At 39.4% G+C, this 14,775-nt stretch overlaps 1 protein-coding gene across 6 annotated transcripts in view; it reads right to left on the reverse strand.

Moving 5' to 3' along the window:
• LOC121861033 (inositol-tetrakisphosphate 1-kinase-like) overlaps positions 1–12,005 on the reverse strand; it is a 52,615-nt gene extending 40,610 nt beyond the window's left edge. For 2 of the 6 annotated variants that reach the window (XM_042358556.1, XM_042358520.1), the window contains exons 1-4: positions 11,873–12,004; positions 2,495–2,608; positions 1,799–1,823; positions 284–382 (exon numbers count right to left, since the gene is read on the reverse strand). In XM_042358556.1, the coding sequence (XP_042214490.1) occupies positions 284–382; positions 1,799–1,823; positions 2,495–2,592 (222 nt within the window). In that variant the 5' untranslated portion in view covers positions 2,593–2,608; positions 11,873–12,004. Of the gene's footprint in view, positions 1–283; positions 383–1,798; positions 1,824–2,494; positions 2,609–3,923; positions 3,999–11,626; positions 11,715–11,839 lie in introns of those variants that run through there. The other 4 variants (XM_042358527.1, XM_042358536.1, XM_042358546.1 and 1 more) reach the window with 4 other exon arrangements.
• Between the last annotated feature and the right edge of the window lie 2,770 nt (positions 12,006–14,775).

A 14,775-nucleotide genomic window follows, 5' to 3' on the forward strand; every position in this document is an offset into this window, starting at 1 on the left:
GTACGTCCAGGGTGTCATCCGCGAATAATAGAGGACCGCAAATTAAAAATCCGCAAATTTTAAGGGCTTGCTGTACTTCAATTGCAGGTATTCTAAAGTTTGGATGGTTCAGGAACATATCCCCTACTCCACCCTATATAAAGGGCTCCCTAATTGTGGATTCCTTAGATTCCTCAAATAAAGTCTTGTCAAGGAACATATACCTCTTGAATGGGGAGACCAATCTGTATACAGTATATTGTTGTGTCAAATCTTATATAAATAACAAATATGATAATGTTACCTTGGGATCATCATTGCGTGCCTGAGCATACAATGCTGTCAGCTTATGAAGCAAAAGGTCAAAGGGTCCTTGGTCTTCCATAGGAGAACTCATATCAATCTGAAAAGAACAAGCAAATGAAATCCTAGTTCATTTACATTTAATATTTAGCTTTTAATTCTTATAATAAATGACAATGGCCTAGCAAGAGTTTATACATATCTAGTAGGCCTACACACTTTCCCTCACTTTGCACAAATTAATTTTATATGGATTCAATCTTGCAAAGAAGGTGGTTCACAAAAACATATGTTGCACAGCCAATACCCTATGATTCAACCCATCCCAAATTCGAAATGCAAAAACAACTAAGAAGCAGAAAGCACAGTGCATACCAGAAGCATGGGTACCAGATGTAAGATGCACACCCATACCAACTCTCAGTTCCATATAAAATTTAGTGTTGAATGCTCTCTTCCTTGCACATGTGATTACTCAGTTGGTATTTACCAGTGTTAAACCTCCTGTACTGTACTCACAATGGTACAGTTGTGGAAATGTGTTCCTACCCCGCCTGTGGTAGCCCGTGTCTCCAAACGGCCAACCTATATGACTATTAGCAAACTTATCCACCTATCACGTCCGTTATTACACAATCAATACCCATTCATTCATAAACAGTGATACTACTACTGCAATGTTGCCATTTGGAGAACAGGTTACCACAGGGGGCACAGAAACACATTTTCACAACTGTAACACCCAAATAATTATCCTCAATGTGAGAACACTGGCAACAATCCCAATGCAGTACAATTTTTACCTTGGATTCTAAGCCTGAAACAATTTAATGACATGAGTGAGGAATCAAGCATTTTATTTACTGTATATAGCACTATCCATTTAGTTAAAAAAAATTGGAAGATTTAACTTTTCATTTTGTTACCCTCATGTAAATAACAAACAAAAAAGATATATGAAGATGTGGTAATCCAGAACTGTACAAGATAATAAGTGATATCAGTTACACAATACCTGCACAGGAGAAGAATTTTAATTATTCTTTACTCCCTTCACAACTAGCAGAGGACATGAATACAGAAATTTCTTCTCACCTATAATCAACAGGTCGGCATAATACATTAATACTGTATGTGTACACTCTTTAATATCAAGCTCCAAAAACTGCAGCTGAAGTTTTGTGGGACAACAGGTATAATGACTCCATACTAAGGACTATTCACCAAATAATGGAGATTCTCTGGCTTCTATAAGTACATAATCAAAATAAATTTTTGGATAATATGTATATTAGTGAGGATTACGGTTTCCGGGTGGATAATAATAATTCCAGCCAAGGCAAATACTATATCACAAAGTACAGTACCAGAAAAAAATAAGGTTCCTTTATATTTAAATAACACTTTTAAATATGAAATGGTTTGGAATTTGGTTTCATTCCCTGAAAATCACTGGACTACAAAACACATTCTTTTTCTAGTTACAGTACTTTAGAAGTACCGTACAGTACAGTACCTTGACAAGCTCTATTCCCCGTCTCCTGAAAATAGAAATAGTAACCAATTATTTGCAAGTAATAGCTATATATGTTATTTATAATGTATAATATACAGTACAGTACATACTGTATACTGCACAGTTATCACAACATCCTATATGGTACCTATACAGCAGGCACTGTATTGTAATCAATGTACAAGGTATTTCACATGATCCAAATTTTACTTTGTGCTTAAAAATTCCCTTATATAAATATACTGCAATATAAAAACACTGAATACTGAACAAATACTGTACATTGCATGTCCATCTGCTGCTCCCCTCATTTTTTTTTTCATACTCTTAAATAACTCATAAATATACTGTAGTACAAGGTTAGGTTCTTGGATCTTCCAAAGCCCTTCTTAAAAAACAAAAAGTCAAGTTTGGGAGAAAAAAAAAAAAAAAAAAAGGATACAGTAACTTCACCGTGAAATTGCACAAACAATATAATTATGAACTAAGTAATTACAAAAGAAATAAAAACATTATAGTACTGTACTCCCCCAGAGAGAGAGAGAGAGACTGTATTGCACATGTACTGAACCTACAGTATTTGTAAGATGTATTCAGTACCTGTATTCTTATTTATTTTTACTGTACTTGAGTATCACACAACATAAATGCTCAAGTGATAAATCATGAAATACAGATGCCTTACTACACACTCACTTGCATGTTGCCTTCAACTCTGCCACACCAAACTTTTGGCACTTCTTTTCATTGAACCAGTACCCTACAACCTTAGTTCTGGTTAATGGGTGATCCATTCTTACTCCTGGGAGACTGCAACAACCAAGAAAGAAAAAACATTATTATTATTATTATTATTATTATTATTATTATTATTATTATTATTATTATTATTATTATTATACTGTAGTGTACAATGCTGTATATTAATTGATATAGCTAATGTATTTGTACAAAAAAGTACACGTGCGTTCCCCAGCATTTCCGTACTATTCTGATGCATGATGTTGGTGTGTCTTTAGTGCAAGGGGAACACCACAGTAAAGCAGGTGTTGCAATAGCTAAACTGGAGAGAGACAAACCCAGTGTGTTGATCTTGACTGCTCATCTTTGCAGTGAAACAGGAAATTGCTCAAGTACAGTACAGTATTAAATATCAAAATGAATAACAAATTGAAAGACTTATTCTGAAAAGTGCCATTTTAAAGAGTCTGGAATACTGTACATGGCTAATGAATTAACCCACCAAGTCAACACGGTTAGGATTCAGGAAATCCCTAGACATCTGTAGCTGTGACTAATCCATTGATTAGTGGCACCTTTATCCTAAAACTAAAGCCAAAGAAGTCACTATGTAACATCAGCTGTGTACATCATGACTGTCACTTGTTGACAAACATAATCTATGATTCCAGGATTAACTACTGTACTGTACTCACTTCCAGCCCGTGCTAGGACTTGCCCACTAAGAACAGGCAGGCTAATCAAGCCACTTAATCCATTTTTGGAGGGAAAAAAATATGGTCTTACATCTGTTCTAAAAACCTAGAGCATTCAAAGACAACTACTGTAGATTATAATAATAGCTCCAAATGCTTATGTTACAAGCCCCACAAGGGGATACTGTATAAATATACTGTACAAATACTGTACTGTACTATAAGGTACAAAGCTCGCCTTACAATTCTCTCTAACCTCAGAAGAAATCCTAGTTTTCTAACTCTCCTCCAAAAACACTACTCTAATCCCCTAGAAAAGACACAGCACATGAACTTCTTAATTCAAAAGCTGACATATAAACAAATAAGCAGACACCTATGAAAAGAGAGCCTTCCTCTACGAAAACCCTTAAAACCAGTCACTTAAGGTCACCAATCAATCAGAGTCGTCATACAGAGTCCTCTTACACAGAAGGTGGAACTAAAAATTACAGTAGATTCCCATACTGTAACCATTTCTCAACATACAGTACAGTATTAGTTTGACGATATAACCAGTACACCACCAGTTGATGCTGGATTCTTTGCAAAACTGAATTTCATAAATTCTCATTTCAAATTGTTAATCTAGGCCAAAAGTAAAGAATGGGATATGAAGTACACCGATAATCCCACTTGCTGATCCTCACCTAGCACCAGTATCTGTTTAGTGTTCAGGAAATGCAGTGCTCAAGCAGCAGCAGACTGTTCCATCTGGATAGCAACTGAGGAGAAGAGACACAGATACAGGCCTCTGAATGTATTTAAATGTAAACACCTTGAACCATCCTCCCTACATAAATAACAGGGGGGAAAGGAACATCTTATTTCACAAAAATAGTTTATGAGCCTTTATAGAAGCTCATCTGGCTGATAGGATTGCTTGGGCATCCCATTTGAACTGGGGTCTGGCATTTGAAAATACAGTACAGTACAGTATACCGGTAGTCTTTTAGGTGCTCGGGAAGAATTTCACTTGCCAGCTCTCTGCATAAAAATTACCTATCCACCTAACCTCAACTAATTACTGATCACTAACCCTCCTTACAGCTTTAGGGTCATATGTTAGAATGAATAACAGAGGTCTGGTCAAAAAGGCCTGAAACATAAGCCAATGTCAGATATAGCAGATTCCCTTATCTTGTGAATTACACCACCGAGGCAAGATGTCGGATCAGTCATAAATTCCCTTATCTTGTGAATACAGTGTAGCGGATCTCTCCCTTACAACAGCGTAGCCGCATACCATAGCAACAGAGTTCAACCACCGGCGAGGTACTCACAGGAGGGGTCGCCACCTGCGATACTCTTCCTTACACCTGACAAGCGTAGCCGAATACCCTAGCAACGGAGTCCAGCAACCGGCGAGTTCCCACGGGTTTACTCCCGGCTGCTGTGTATATAAGCCCCTACTCTCACCGTGTGGGACATTCAACCTGGAGGACAGCAACACGCAACATCTCCTCTAACGAAGCTCCTGCACAGCTACCTCCTTCAGCACGCTGCTCACCGAACGTGTCTTCTGAGCAAGCTTCTCACCACACGGCATGTCCAGCACCAGACTGTCTTGTATATAATATATTTTATATAAGAAAACCACCACCTAGAGTTTCCATCCAACCCATCCCGAGTGCTAGACAACATAACGTAACCCTACAACAGTAACAACTCCAAGACCAGGAATCACATAGCTACATGACACGCTTTTCCTCATCTCTTGATAAGTTGATTTCAAGACCAGTAGCTAAGTAAAAGGGTACTGCAAGCCAGCACAGCCTTAGAATCAAAACAAACAAAACAGTAAATATCTTGGGGAAAAATAGTAAATATATAACCTCAAGCACCATTTCAAAATCCAAGATTGCACAAGCCTTACTGAACATATCACCAAGTAAATCAAACCTGATATACAGTAATCCAAAACTGTGTGTTGTGTCAAGAAGCACAACAATAATAGCTAAACATAAATCAATCACATGAATTAATCAAATTAAAATACTACTACAGTATAAGAAAATATTTATGATATTAAACAAAGTAAAAGAGAACACCTAATTCAACCACAATCAAACTCGTCCCAGGTGTAAGACCTGGAATCAAGGTGTTGGAGCAGCTTTACATCTTTACAGGTAGGAGACCAACACTGTGGGGGCACACATGATGGAAGACAACAATATGGAAAAGCCCAAAAGGCCTAATTACTCTCCTTGAACAATCCCATTAATAACCAGGTCACACCTCCCTGATAAGTTCCCCTATGTTCCATAAATGAAAAAAGAAATGCACAAAATAACCTATCAAAAGAGAATACACTCTCATAAGTAGATCCACTTAAACAACAGAGAAATCTCTTAGATGCCCAAGACACTTCTACTTTTTTTTATACAATCACACACCAGAGGATCTTTAACTATCTCTACACCCAACCCCTGGTGGGCCAGAAATTAAAAAATTTCATAAGACACTTACGCCCGTATTATTAAACAACATCTTCCCTTGAAGAGGGCCGTCGTGTTTCAACCCGAGTTTTTAACTAAATGAGTCCTGAGGGACACCGCAGTACTGTACCTAACGGGGTGGTGTGGTGGTAAAATTAACTAATTCCAATAGTATTACAAATTAATTTTATGTGGTGGCCAGATGTGGGTTTTTGCTATAAGATGACAGTGTGTGAGGACAGTGAGCAGACGAGGCATAGGAGGGCAGTGTGTGAGATGCAGTGAGCACACAGGTGGTCTGATTACGTGTCTGGAGACGACTTCTAATCTATATTGAGCAACTGTGCGTCAGTGACCCATCTACAGAGTTTAGTGTACGGTGATAACTCACCCAAAATCATTTGCTACTGTTCTAACGCGTTTCATAACAGATCCGTCACAAGTGAGTTTGAGCAATTGAATTCAGCTAACTTTTGAAGTTAATCACGATTGTTATTATTATTAGAAGCGAGTTAAAATATGAGGTATGAGGGATACTGTTTGTGTTTGGTATTTACAACTGGTAGTGGGACATTTATTTCCAGATATGACCGATTAAACATTGTCGTGTAATACTGGACTAATCTCATTCAAAACCCAACCTTACCCCAGTCAGGCCGTGAGCCGAGCCGAGCCGAACCGAGCTGACACAAACACACTTGGAAACCAGACACCCACCCCTGACAGACCGTACCATTACACTAAAGTTCCGCGGATATGGTATGATCTCCCGCCTTTACTGCTCTCCAATGTCACTTCCCTAGCTAACAAGTTTGACGAGCTGGCAACCACAGTCAGGTCAGTCGCTCCGAGTGTCGTTGCCATATGTGAGGCTTGGTAAATTGTGCCTGAAACGTGTCATATTGAGGGATATCAACTCTTTCATCACCTTCGTTCACATAGACGAGGAGGGGGCGTTGCCCTCTTCTGTCAAGATGACCTACGCCCGTCACGCCTGGATTTTCAAGTCCCAGCAGATGTGGAGGCATTATGGGTACGTGTTGTGCCACGGGCCCACCCACGTCACACTGCTTCTATTATAATCTGTGTGTCATACCATCTGCCTCACTCAACCACCAGACACTCTTATCAATCATCTCATTACCACCTCAGAGTTAGGTACCCATGTGCCAAGTTAGTATTATGCGGGGATTACAATGAAATTGACACCACTGATATCCAGGACCAACTGTCACTATCACAAGTTGTGAACTTCCCCACACACAGTCAAAATATCCTTGACCTTATCTTAACCGACCAATGCCTCCTATCGGGTGTAGCACACACCTATCAGTGCTCTGGTCCCCAGCTGCCATTCCCACTCAAGTACAGACACCCTACATCAAGACCTACAGGCCGATTATTGACTCTGCAATGAGTCTCTTCGGGCAGTGGATAGTGTGGATGACGTGGACACCAAATGGATACGGTAAATTATACCAACACCGCCAAGAAGCTCATCACCACTTTTCCCCCAAGAAGTCTGTCAGATCTCACCCAGCTAATTTGCCCTGGATCACACCTTGGATCAAAAGACTAATGCATGTGATCACATCAGCCCTCGCTCGTGTGAAAAACATTGTTATTAATCATTGCGCAACAATGTGATAGCTGGGATACTTTGCCATTATTGGCAAGAGGATTTATAGTTTAGATTTTGCTCTGTGTTGTTGACTGTGAAGTGATTAGTGTACAGTAATTCTGTAAAACTTTGAAAATGGCTAGCAAGCGTCCAGCAGACTCCCCTGCCTTGGGAAAAGGCAAGGCTTCGAGGAAGACCATATCTCTGGAGATGAAGTTAGACATTGTTAAGAGTCAGGCTTGTTAATATTAATTCAGTGAGTGTTGTTAATTTGTTGTTATTTATTTAATTAGTGAAGGATCGTGCTTTTTGTGTTACGTACATGTCTTTGTTGGGGAGGCCAAGAACGTATGCCATTGAAACCCATTATAAAAGGATCTCGACTGACTTTTAATTTGGTTTACGTTAGGGTTTTCAGGAATGTAACCCTATTGCAAATAGGAGGATACCTGTATTAATAATTGGAGAGATGAATTATATCTTCTACAAAAATTTTCAAAACTTGGCAGCAAATTTTTCGTGTGCCTGGAATAGAAGCTTTAATGTCTATGAAAAGTATGTTTTAAAGCATTCTCGCAAGTAATCAATAACAGCCACTGCATGGAGGTGGTGGATGACAGGTTAGTGTCGAGGGCATTAAAATTAGACAAATCAAAGTATGAAAGTTACATTTCCTCCAACTTCTTTTGATATTCAAGAAATAGGACAAAAATTTTCTTCAATAGAATTATTTCCTATAGCTACTCCTGCAAACAGGGCACTGCTGTAAACTACTATATTGTCATTTAATCATCTTTTACCTGCAGTCTTTTCAACAACGTCTTCTACAGAGAACAATAATATCTAAGGATAAGGGTCTGGGTTAACCAGCTACAGTACCTAATAAAATATTGGTACAAGTCCAAACATTTCATAAACATTACTAATACTGTAACACTAATCTGTTGCACACTCAATATGAAACATGGGTAATGGTGGAGATGGTTAGCACCAGCAGGACTATGGAATTGCACCAAATTTTCAGAAGTTGTTATTTGGATGATACTGAGTAAAGAAAAAATCGAAACAACAATGTTGTAACTTTATTCTTTCTTTTTAGCCAGTCCTTCAATCATAAACTGGCTACCTGTTAGTGGGCAAGGTATTAAAGAAGAGGGAAATAACGGGGTAGAAACATTGTGAACACTGATCAAATGGCATTAATTTCACACCTACGAGCTTTGTAGGCAAAGAAATAAATTATTTCCCGTAATTATGACTCCGTAAGACCTCCTGTGGCGACCATGTTTTGGTTAACATTGTCTGCTACACAGGCACATCTGTGGTCATTGTTTACATGTCAAGACATGAACAACAATCTCATCAAGCGTGTTTATTACGATTTATATTGAATTGAATTTGTTCATTTTTCTAGAGATGTTGTTTGGATGACAATACTGTATGAAAATTGGGTGAATTTCTACTTTAGGAGAGGAGTCCCTAGGAGTTGACCAATATGTTTTTCCAGTGTATTTTAAACGAATCTGACCTTCATTTTTGTCAGAAATTGCTCGTTCCCCCCCCCCCAAACAATAATGGGGGAGTCTGGGAAATCGGGGTTTTTGGATGGGGGAGAAAACGAAAACAAGTCATCTAACCTAACCCCTAGCCGGGGGCTCTGACCCCAGAACCCCGGTAGGCCTAGCTTAAGGTAACCTCTAAATGTTTCAGTAGTTAAAAACTTTGGGGCGCGCCATGTCCGAAAGTACAATACCTTAATTAGAAGTGGAAGAACCAGGTATAATGTTTATCCATCAGACCAAAGCATCCAGGCCAGAAGTATAACATAGACTTAGCAGTAACCAGAGGAGCACGTGTTCACCCGCGGAAGTTGACACGCCCTACAGTGACTAAAGTGAGATAAAGAACGGACCCAAGGGAGGTCAAGGAACTGCTATCCAGCCAGCACTTCTGTTACCTGACCTAACAGCAGGTCTAGGCACACCCAGATTAGTGTTAAATGGGAGAGGTCATCTGCCAGCTAGAGATCTCCAATAATAAAGGCCCTGCAGCTCAGGGGTAGAAATTCCCCATTTTTTCATAGTCGCCAGCAGGACTAGTAGATTTGAAAATTTACTAATCCTTGTAAATTTTTACTAGCCCTTAAACAATTTGTCAGGAAACATTAAATATTGGCACTTACCGGGTTTATACAAAGTGTACCTGGACACTTAGTTAACGACCCCAGGTACAACATAAACAACCCGGGAGTAGGAGGAAGAAGAGGAGGAGGAGGAGGAATAAGAAGAGAAGAAGAATGAAGAAGAAGAGGAGGAAGAGCACAGAGATAGGTTAAAGCATCTTAATTGCCTCAGGCAACCGGGCGTATGTGAATTTCTACCCCTGCAGATCCTTTCACGATGATTTATTCATGTAATCGCGAAGGACCAGCAACACACACCCCCATTCCTGCTCGTCGTCTAATCGAAGAAGTCTGTCACTAAGTGCAACGAGGTCTCAGCCCTGTCCATTGACGGTGTGCAATCCACTCAACGTGTAAAAATAAGTGCTGGCTGTGTAGACGGTAGTAGCGCGGCGATCCTGAACCTTCCCAACAGTCGACTTAGTGGAAGTGCCCATTTTACTTGTTAGGTTATAGGAATATACCTGTCTATTATATATTGTGTACGAACCCCATTAATCCCCCCTACTGAACTAGTAAAATAAAGCTGTAACACGCATTTGTGTTTTATACTACACTTGTACCGAGCCTGTGTTAATATATATTATTATCTTCACACTCTCGGGTCACACTACCTACTTTCCTCACTCTACGACTCTAAACTCCTACCTTACCTCTTCGTTTGAGATTTAACCTCATTATACAGGGATACGTAAGAATTAGATAGAATGATCGTCTTTCTCGTAAGATTCGGCAATAAATTTAAAATAATCGTAGAAGCACAAATGACAACCAACCTCCACCACAGCCATTGTGAGACTGGTCAATGAAATTACCCAGGATGCTTCCTTTGAAAAAAATCAAATACGATTAGTCAAAAAAAATTTGCGTGATGATATCGATACCTCATTGGCCACGGCTGGATGACTTCAGTCAATATTGGGCATGCGTCATTAACATCTCCTCACAAAAACGAAGATTGAAAACTACGTAAAATTAATTACATTAAATTGTGTCGTTATTATCCATTTCCGCAACGTATATATGAGATTCAAAATGCTCAGAATAGCGAGACCTAAATGTTTCAGTAGTTTATAACTTTCGGGCGCACTATGTCCTAAAGTAAAATAATGCCGAAATTGAGATGACAATACACAGGTTAGGAAGTTAGGTGAGGTTAGGTTAGGTCAGGTTCTAATAAGTTCTGTGCATTATCATTTCGATTTTCTTATTAGCATCCAAACAACACCTGCTGAAAATTTGGTGCAATTTCATAAAGTCCTTCTGGTGCTAATCGTTTCCTCCACCATTACCGAAACAACAGCAGCCCCATCAAATTTGGAAAAATTTTCTAAAGACGATGATCAAAAATTATTCTTTCTTACATTAAGAATGCATAATACGCTGTACAGTAATAATACAGTAGTAGGATTTGCAATTTTTGTAATGCAGTATTATTAGTTTGACGATACATAACACAAACATGGTGGTGGGGCTTCCCAGCAACAGCAGACTTCTATATTATTTAGGTTAGGTTTGGTTAGCTAGGTTTGTATGGAAGTGTTTGAGGTTGGTCAGTCAGTTGACTGCTGAATAGAACTTGTCAACAGGCATGCAAACATGTCATCATCATAAAGTGGACAAGTGGCTGCATCTTGATTCTTGGGAAAAACGAGGGAAAAACCCGAATATGAAGTGCTAGATTTAGGTGTGCATGACATCTGAAGTATTTCCTCTAATGATAATTGTTAACTTATGATCTTATTCCTATTTTGTATATTCATTTTTTTATTGCTCATCCCCCAATTTAAATTACCCACATTAAAACAAACATACCAGTAAAGATCATGACAGTGATTAAGTAAAACTCTAAAAATTGCATGTATAGCAGACAAGCCTGTCACACAGGACACACTGTTAACTATGACTTGAGCTCTTTATCAGTGTACCCTCCAGTAAACCTGGCTAAGTTGACAAACTGTCCCAATATATTAGGGTAGTTTTTTTCTAGAAGCACTGTGTGTTACTCCCTACAGAAAATGTACAACATAAAGTACTGTGTAGATTTAGATCTACTGTATGTATCTAGAGCAACGAAATTCAAAGCATATTAAAAGCTTATGCGTGACTAACCCAGATGGTGAATACAACCCTGAACACAATAATAATTACTAACACACTTTTCCTACAATGTATCATGTAAGTCACGTATTTACAATTGCCAGTATAGATTTTGGTCAAGAGAACGGACGCAGTATTTTACGTGGTGACAATATTACAGTTGGTGTCTAAACACAAGTACAAATGGAAATGAATCTAGGCGGTATATTTAAAGTAATCATTTACATTTAGGATAAAGTATGTAATAGGTTGAGCTACCTCGCAGGTTGTTGAGTCTGGTAACACACTGGCACTCTCAAGAGTTACTCCATTTGTCGCTCGCTCTGCCTCACCCTGGTACCGTGCACACACCACCATACACTCCAAAATTACCTTAACATTCTATAAATCTTTGGCATATTACAAGCAGATTCTTATGAATGAACGAAAAAAAAGCTCATGCTTAGAATGAATTAGAATATTCGTGTGTGGCAGCAGGGATGAGGAATCCATAATGGCTTTAGTTTTAATTACTATCGTACACCAGCAGCAGCATACATGTGTAAACAAACAGAGTAAAAAAAACTGTTTGCCAGTAGAAATATCATAACATCTCGACAACTTACTGTTTCATCAAATTTGTATTACCCTAACAGCCAATAAGTTCCACGCATATTTTATTTTCATTTCTAACATAATAGTCATCCAAAGTCTGAACGTATGAGACCTTCAATGATTATTACGCAATCACTACTTACGCAGTTGAATGACTAACACTCCTACTTAATTAGTTTATGAGAACGAAAGCCGGAATGTTAATTTGTTACAGGGTTAAGTAAGTAAAGTATAAAAATTAGGGTAAAACAAAGCCTGGGATCCCTGGGGAACCACGCCACAACAAATGTTTCCCACCCCAGCTCATTTCATTTATTTTTCTTTTATCCTCTTCACCACTGATCGGCTCGTTAGCCGCCCGGGCGATCGGTCACGTCTCTGTCACGTACTGTTGGCAAATACTGGGTATGCACCGGCTCCTGAATGTGCCTGAACCCGCTCCAGTGATGGTCAAGTCTTGTCTTGAAAGAGCTCACACTCGGTGCCGTCACAACACTCTCTGGTAGATTGTTCCAAGAGTTCACAACTCTCTCTCCGAAAAAGTTTGCCCTCACAGTTTTCTGGACTTGCGGCTTCTTCAATCTTGAGCTGTGACCCCTTGTGCGGCTAGCGTCCGCCAGCTCCAAGTAAGGACACTCGACTGAGTAGTGCCCCCTGAATTGCTTATACACCTCAACTAGGTCATCCCTTGCCCGTCTGTAGTATAAGCTAGGCAGGTTCAGGCGCTCCGATCTCTCAGAGGGCCTCCAGACTGGTGCCTGCACTTCCGCACCTCGACTACCCTGAGAGATTGGAGCACCTGAACCTGCATAGCTTATACTACAGACGGGCAAGGGGTGACCTAGTTGAGGTGTATAAGCAATTCAGGGGGCACTACTCAGTCGAGTGTCCTTACTTGGAGCTGGCGGACGCTAGCCGCACAAGGGGTCACAGCTCAAGATTGAAGAAGCCGCAAGTCCAGAAAACTGTGAGGGCAAACTTTTTCGGAGTGAGGGATGTAAACTCTTGGAACAATCTACCAGAAAGTGTGAGGTCTTTCAAGATCAGACTTGACCAACACTGGAGCAGGTTCAGGTACATTCAGGAGCCAGTGCATGCCCAGTACTTGCCAACAGTGCGTAACAGAGACGTGATCGATCGCCCAAGCGGCTAACGAGCCAATCAGTGGTGAAGAGGATAAAAGTAAAAGTAAAAAAATGGGCACTTTGATTACTTTGCCGTTCTTATGCACTTAAACTAGCTTTTTTAGCGTTATGTATAGAGAAAAGTTTCTCCTTACCTTGAAAATACATGTACTTTACAGAATCTTATGGTAACCGCAGGGCTGCAGTGTCTCTTGTGAGGGTATTCTTTAAACTTCTGAAGTTGGAACTCGCTTGTTCCACAAACGACATTTACGTGTGAACTGATTTTTTAAGTCACTCTTTATTCATTTATTGGTTGGTTTAGGCTATGATGTCAAAAAAATCCAGCCTCCGATTGCTCATCCTTTAGCAACATAAAAAACACTTACAGGCTGTAAGTGGCGAGATAAAACAGTGACCAGTGTTACAAAACCAGCATCCTGGGACTTGGTCATGCCATATGGCAGCAGGGTCTACCATTACACATTACATGCTTCCAAACACTGTCGTAGTTTGTGTAAATGTGTTAAAAAGTGGTTATTTCTAAATTAAACCGAACCAAACCTTAGTTGATATGAAAAACAAGCAGTAAAAGCATTGTTAGAAGACTTCACTAATCTAACTGAACAAACCTACCTAACCTTACCCAACTTCCTAGCCAGGGGCCTCATTATATTAAACAGAAAGAACTTACAATGATATGGTGTAATTTTACGTTTTTTTTAGACGTGAGAGCAGCCGCCCATACCAAACGGTTCATAAGCATACACTTAGCATCGGCAGAAAGTCATACCACGCCGAATTTGGCCCATAAACTCACACAAGTTAAAATGTTAATATTGTTGACTATTTATACTATTTTCACTGTTACCTTTTTGTAGTTACTTACTCAGAGGTGATGAAACAGTAACGAATTGTGTGTGAAGATTATTCTTTTTATAAATATTGCATTACTCACCATAAGCTGGCTGCATCTACCTGAATTGCGGACCACATTAAATGGAATTTCCCAATCACTCTGCGAGCCGCACAAAGACATGGTTCAGGCCGCATGCGGGCTGCAGGTTGCCCATGCCCGCCGTACTGTGACATTTATATAAATAATAATAGTACTAAACACTAATACCAAGCGTGTGTGTATGTGTATATATATATATATGTGTGTGTGTGTATACTGTACAATACGTTACATGTATATTTATGTACTGTATTTCTGTTTTTATTTTAAATTATAACTTAGTAAGTTTGGAACGTCCTTTAGACTTAAGACATAAAATGTGATACACACAGTGAATTATTTTACCAAAGTAACAATTCTTAAGAACAGTAAAAGGGTTCCTTACATTAATATCCTCATAAATTGATCTGTTAAAGGTTTGACAGCCCCTACAGCCACCATCACTGTTACCAGCCTTCACCAACCATGATCCACCAGCTACAGAG

The sequence above is a fragment of the Homarus americanus genome, unplaced genomic scaffold (genome assembly GCF_018991925.1).
Source record: "Homarus americanus isolate GMGI-L3 unplaced genomic scaffold, GMGI_Hamer_2.0 scaffold40248, whole genome shotgun sequence".
NCBI classification, from domain to species: domain Eukaryota; kingdom Metazoa; phylum Arthropoda; class Malacostraca; order Decapoda; family Nephropidae; genus Homarus; species Homarus americanus.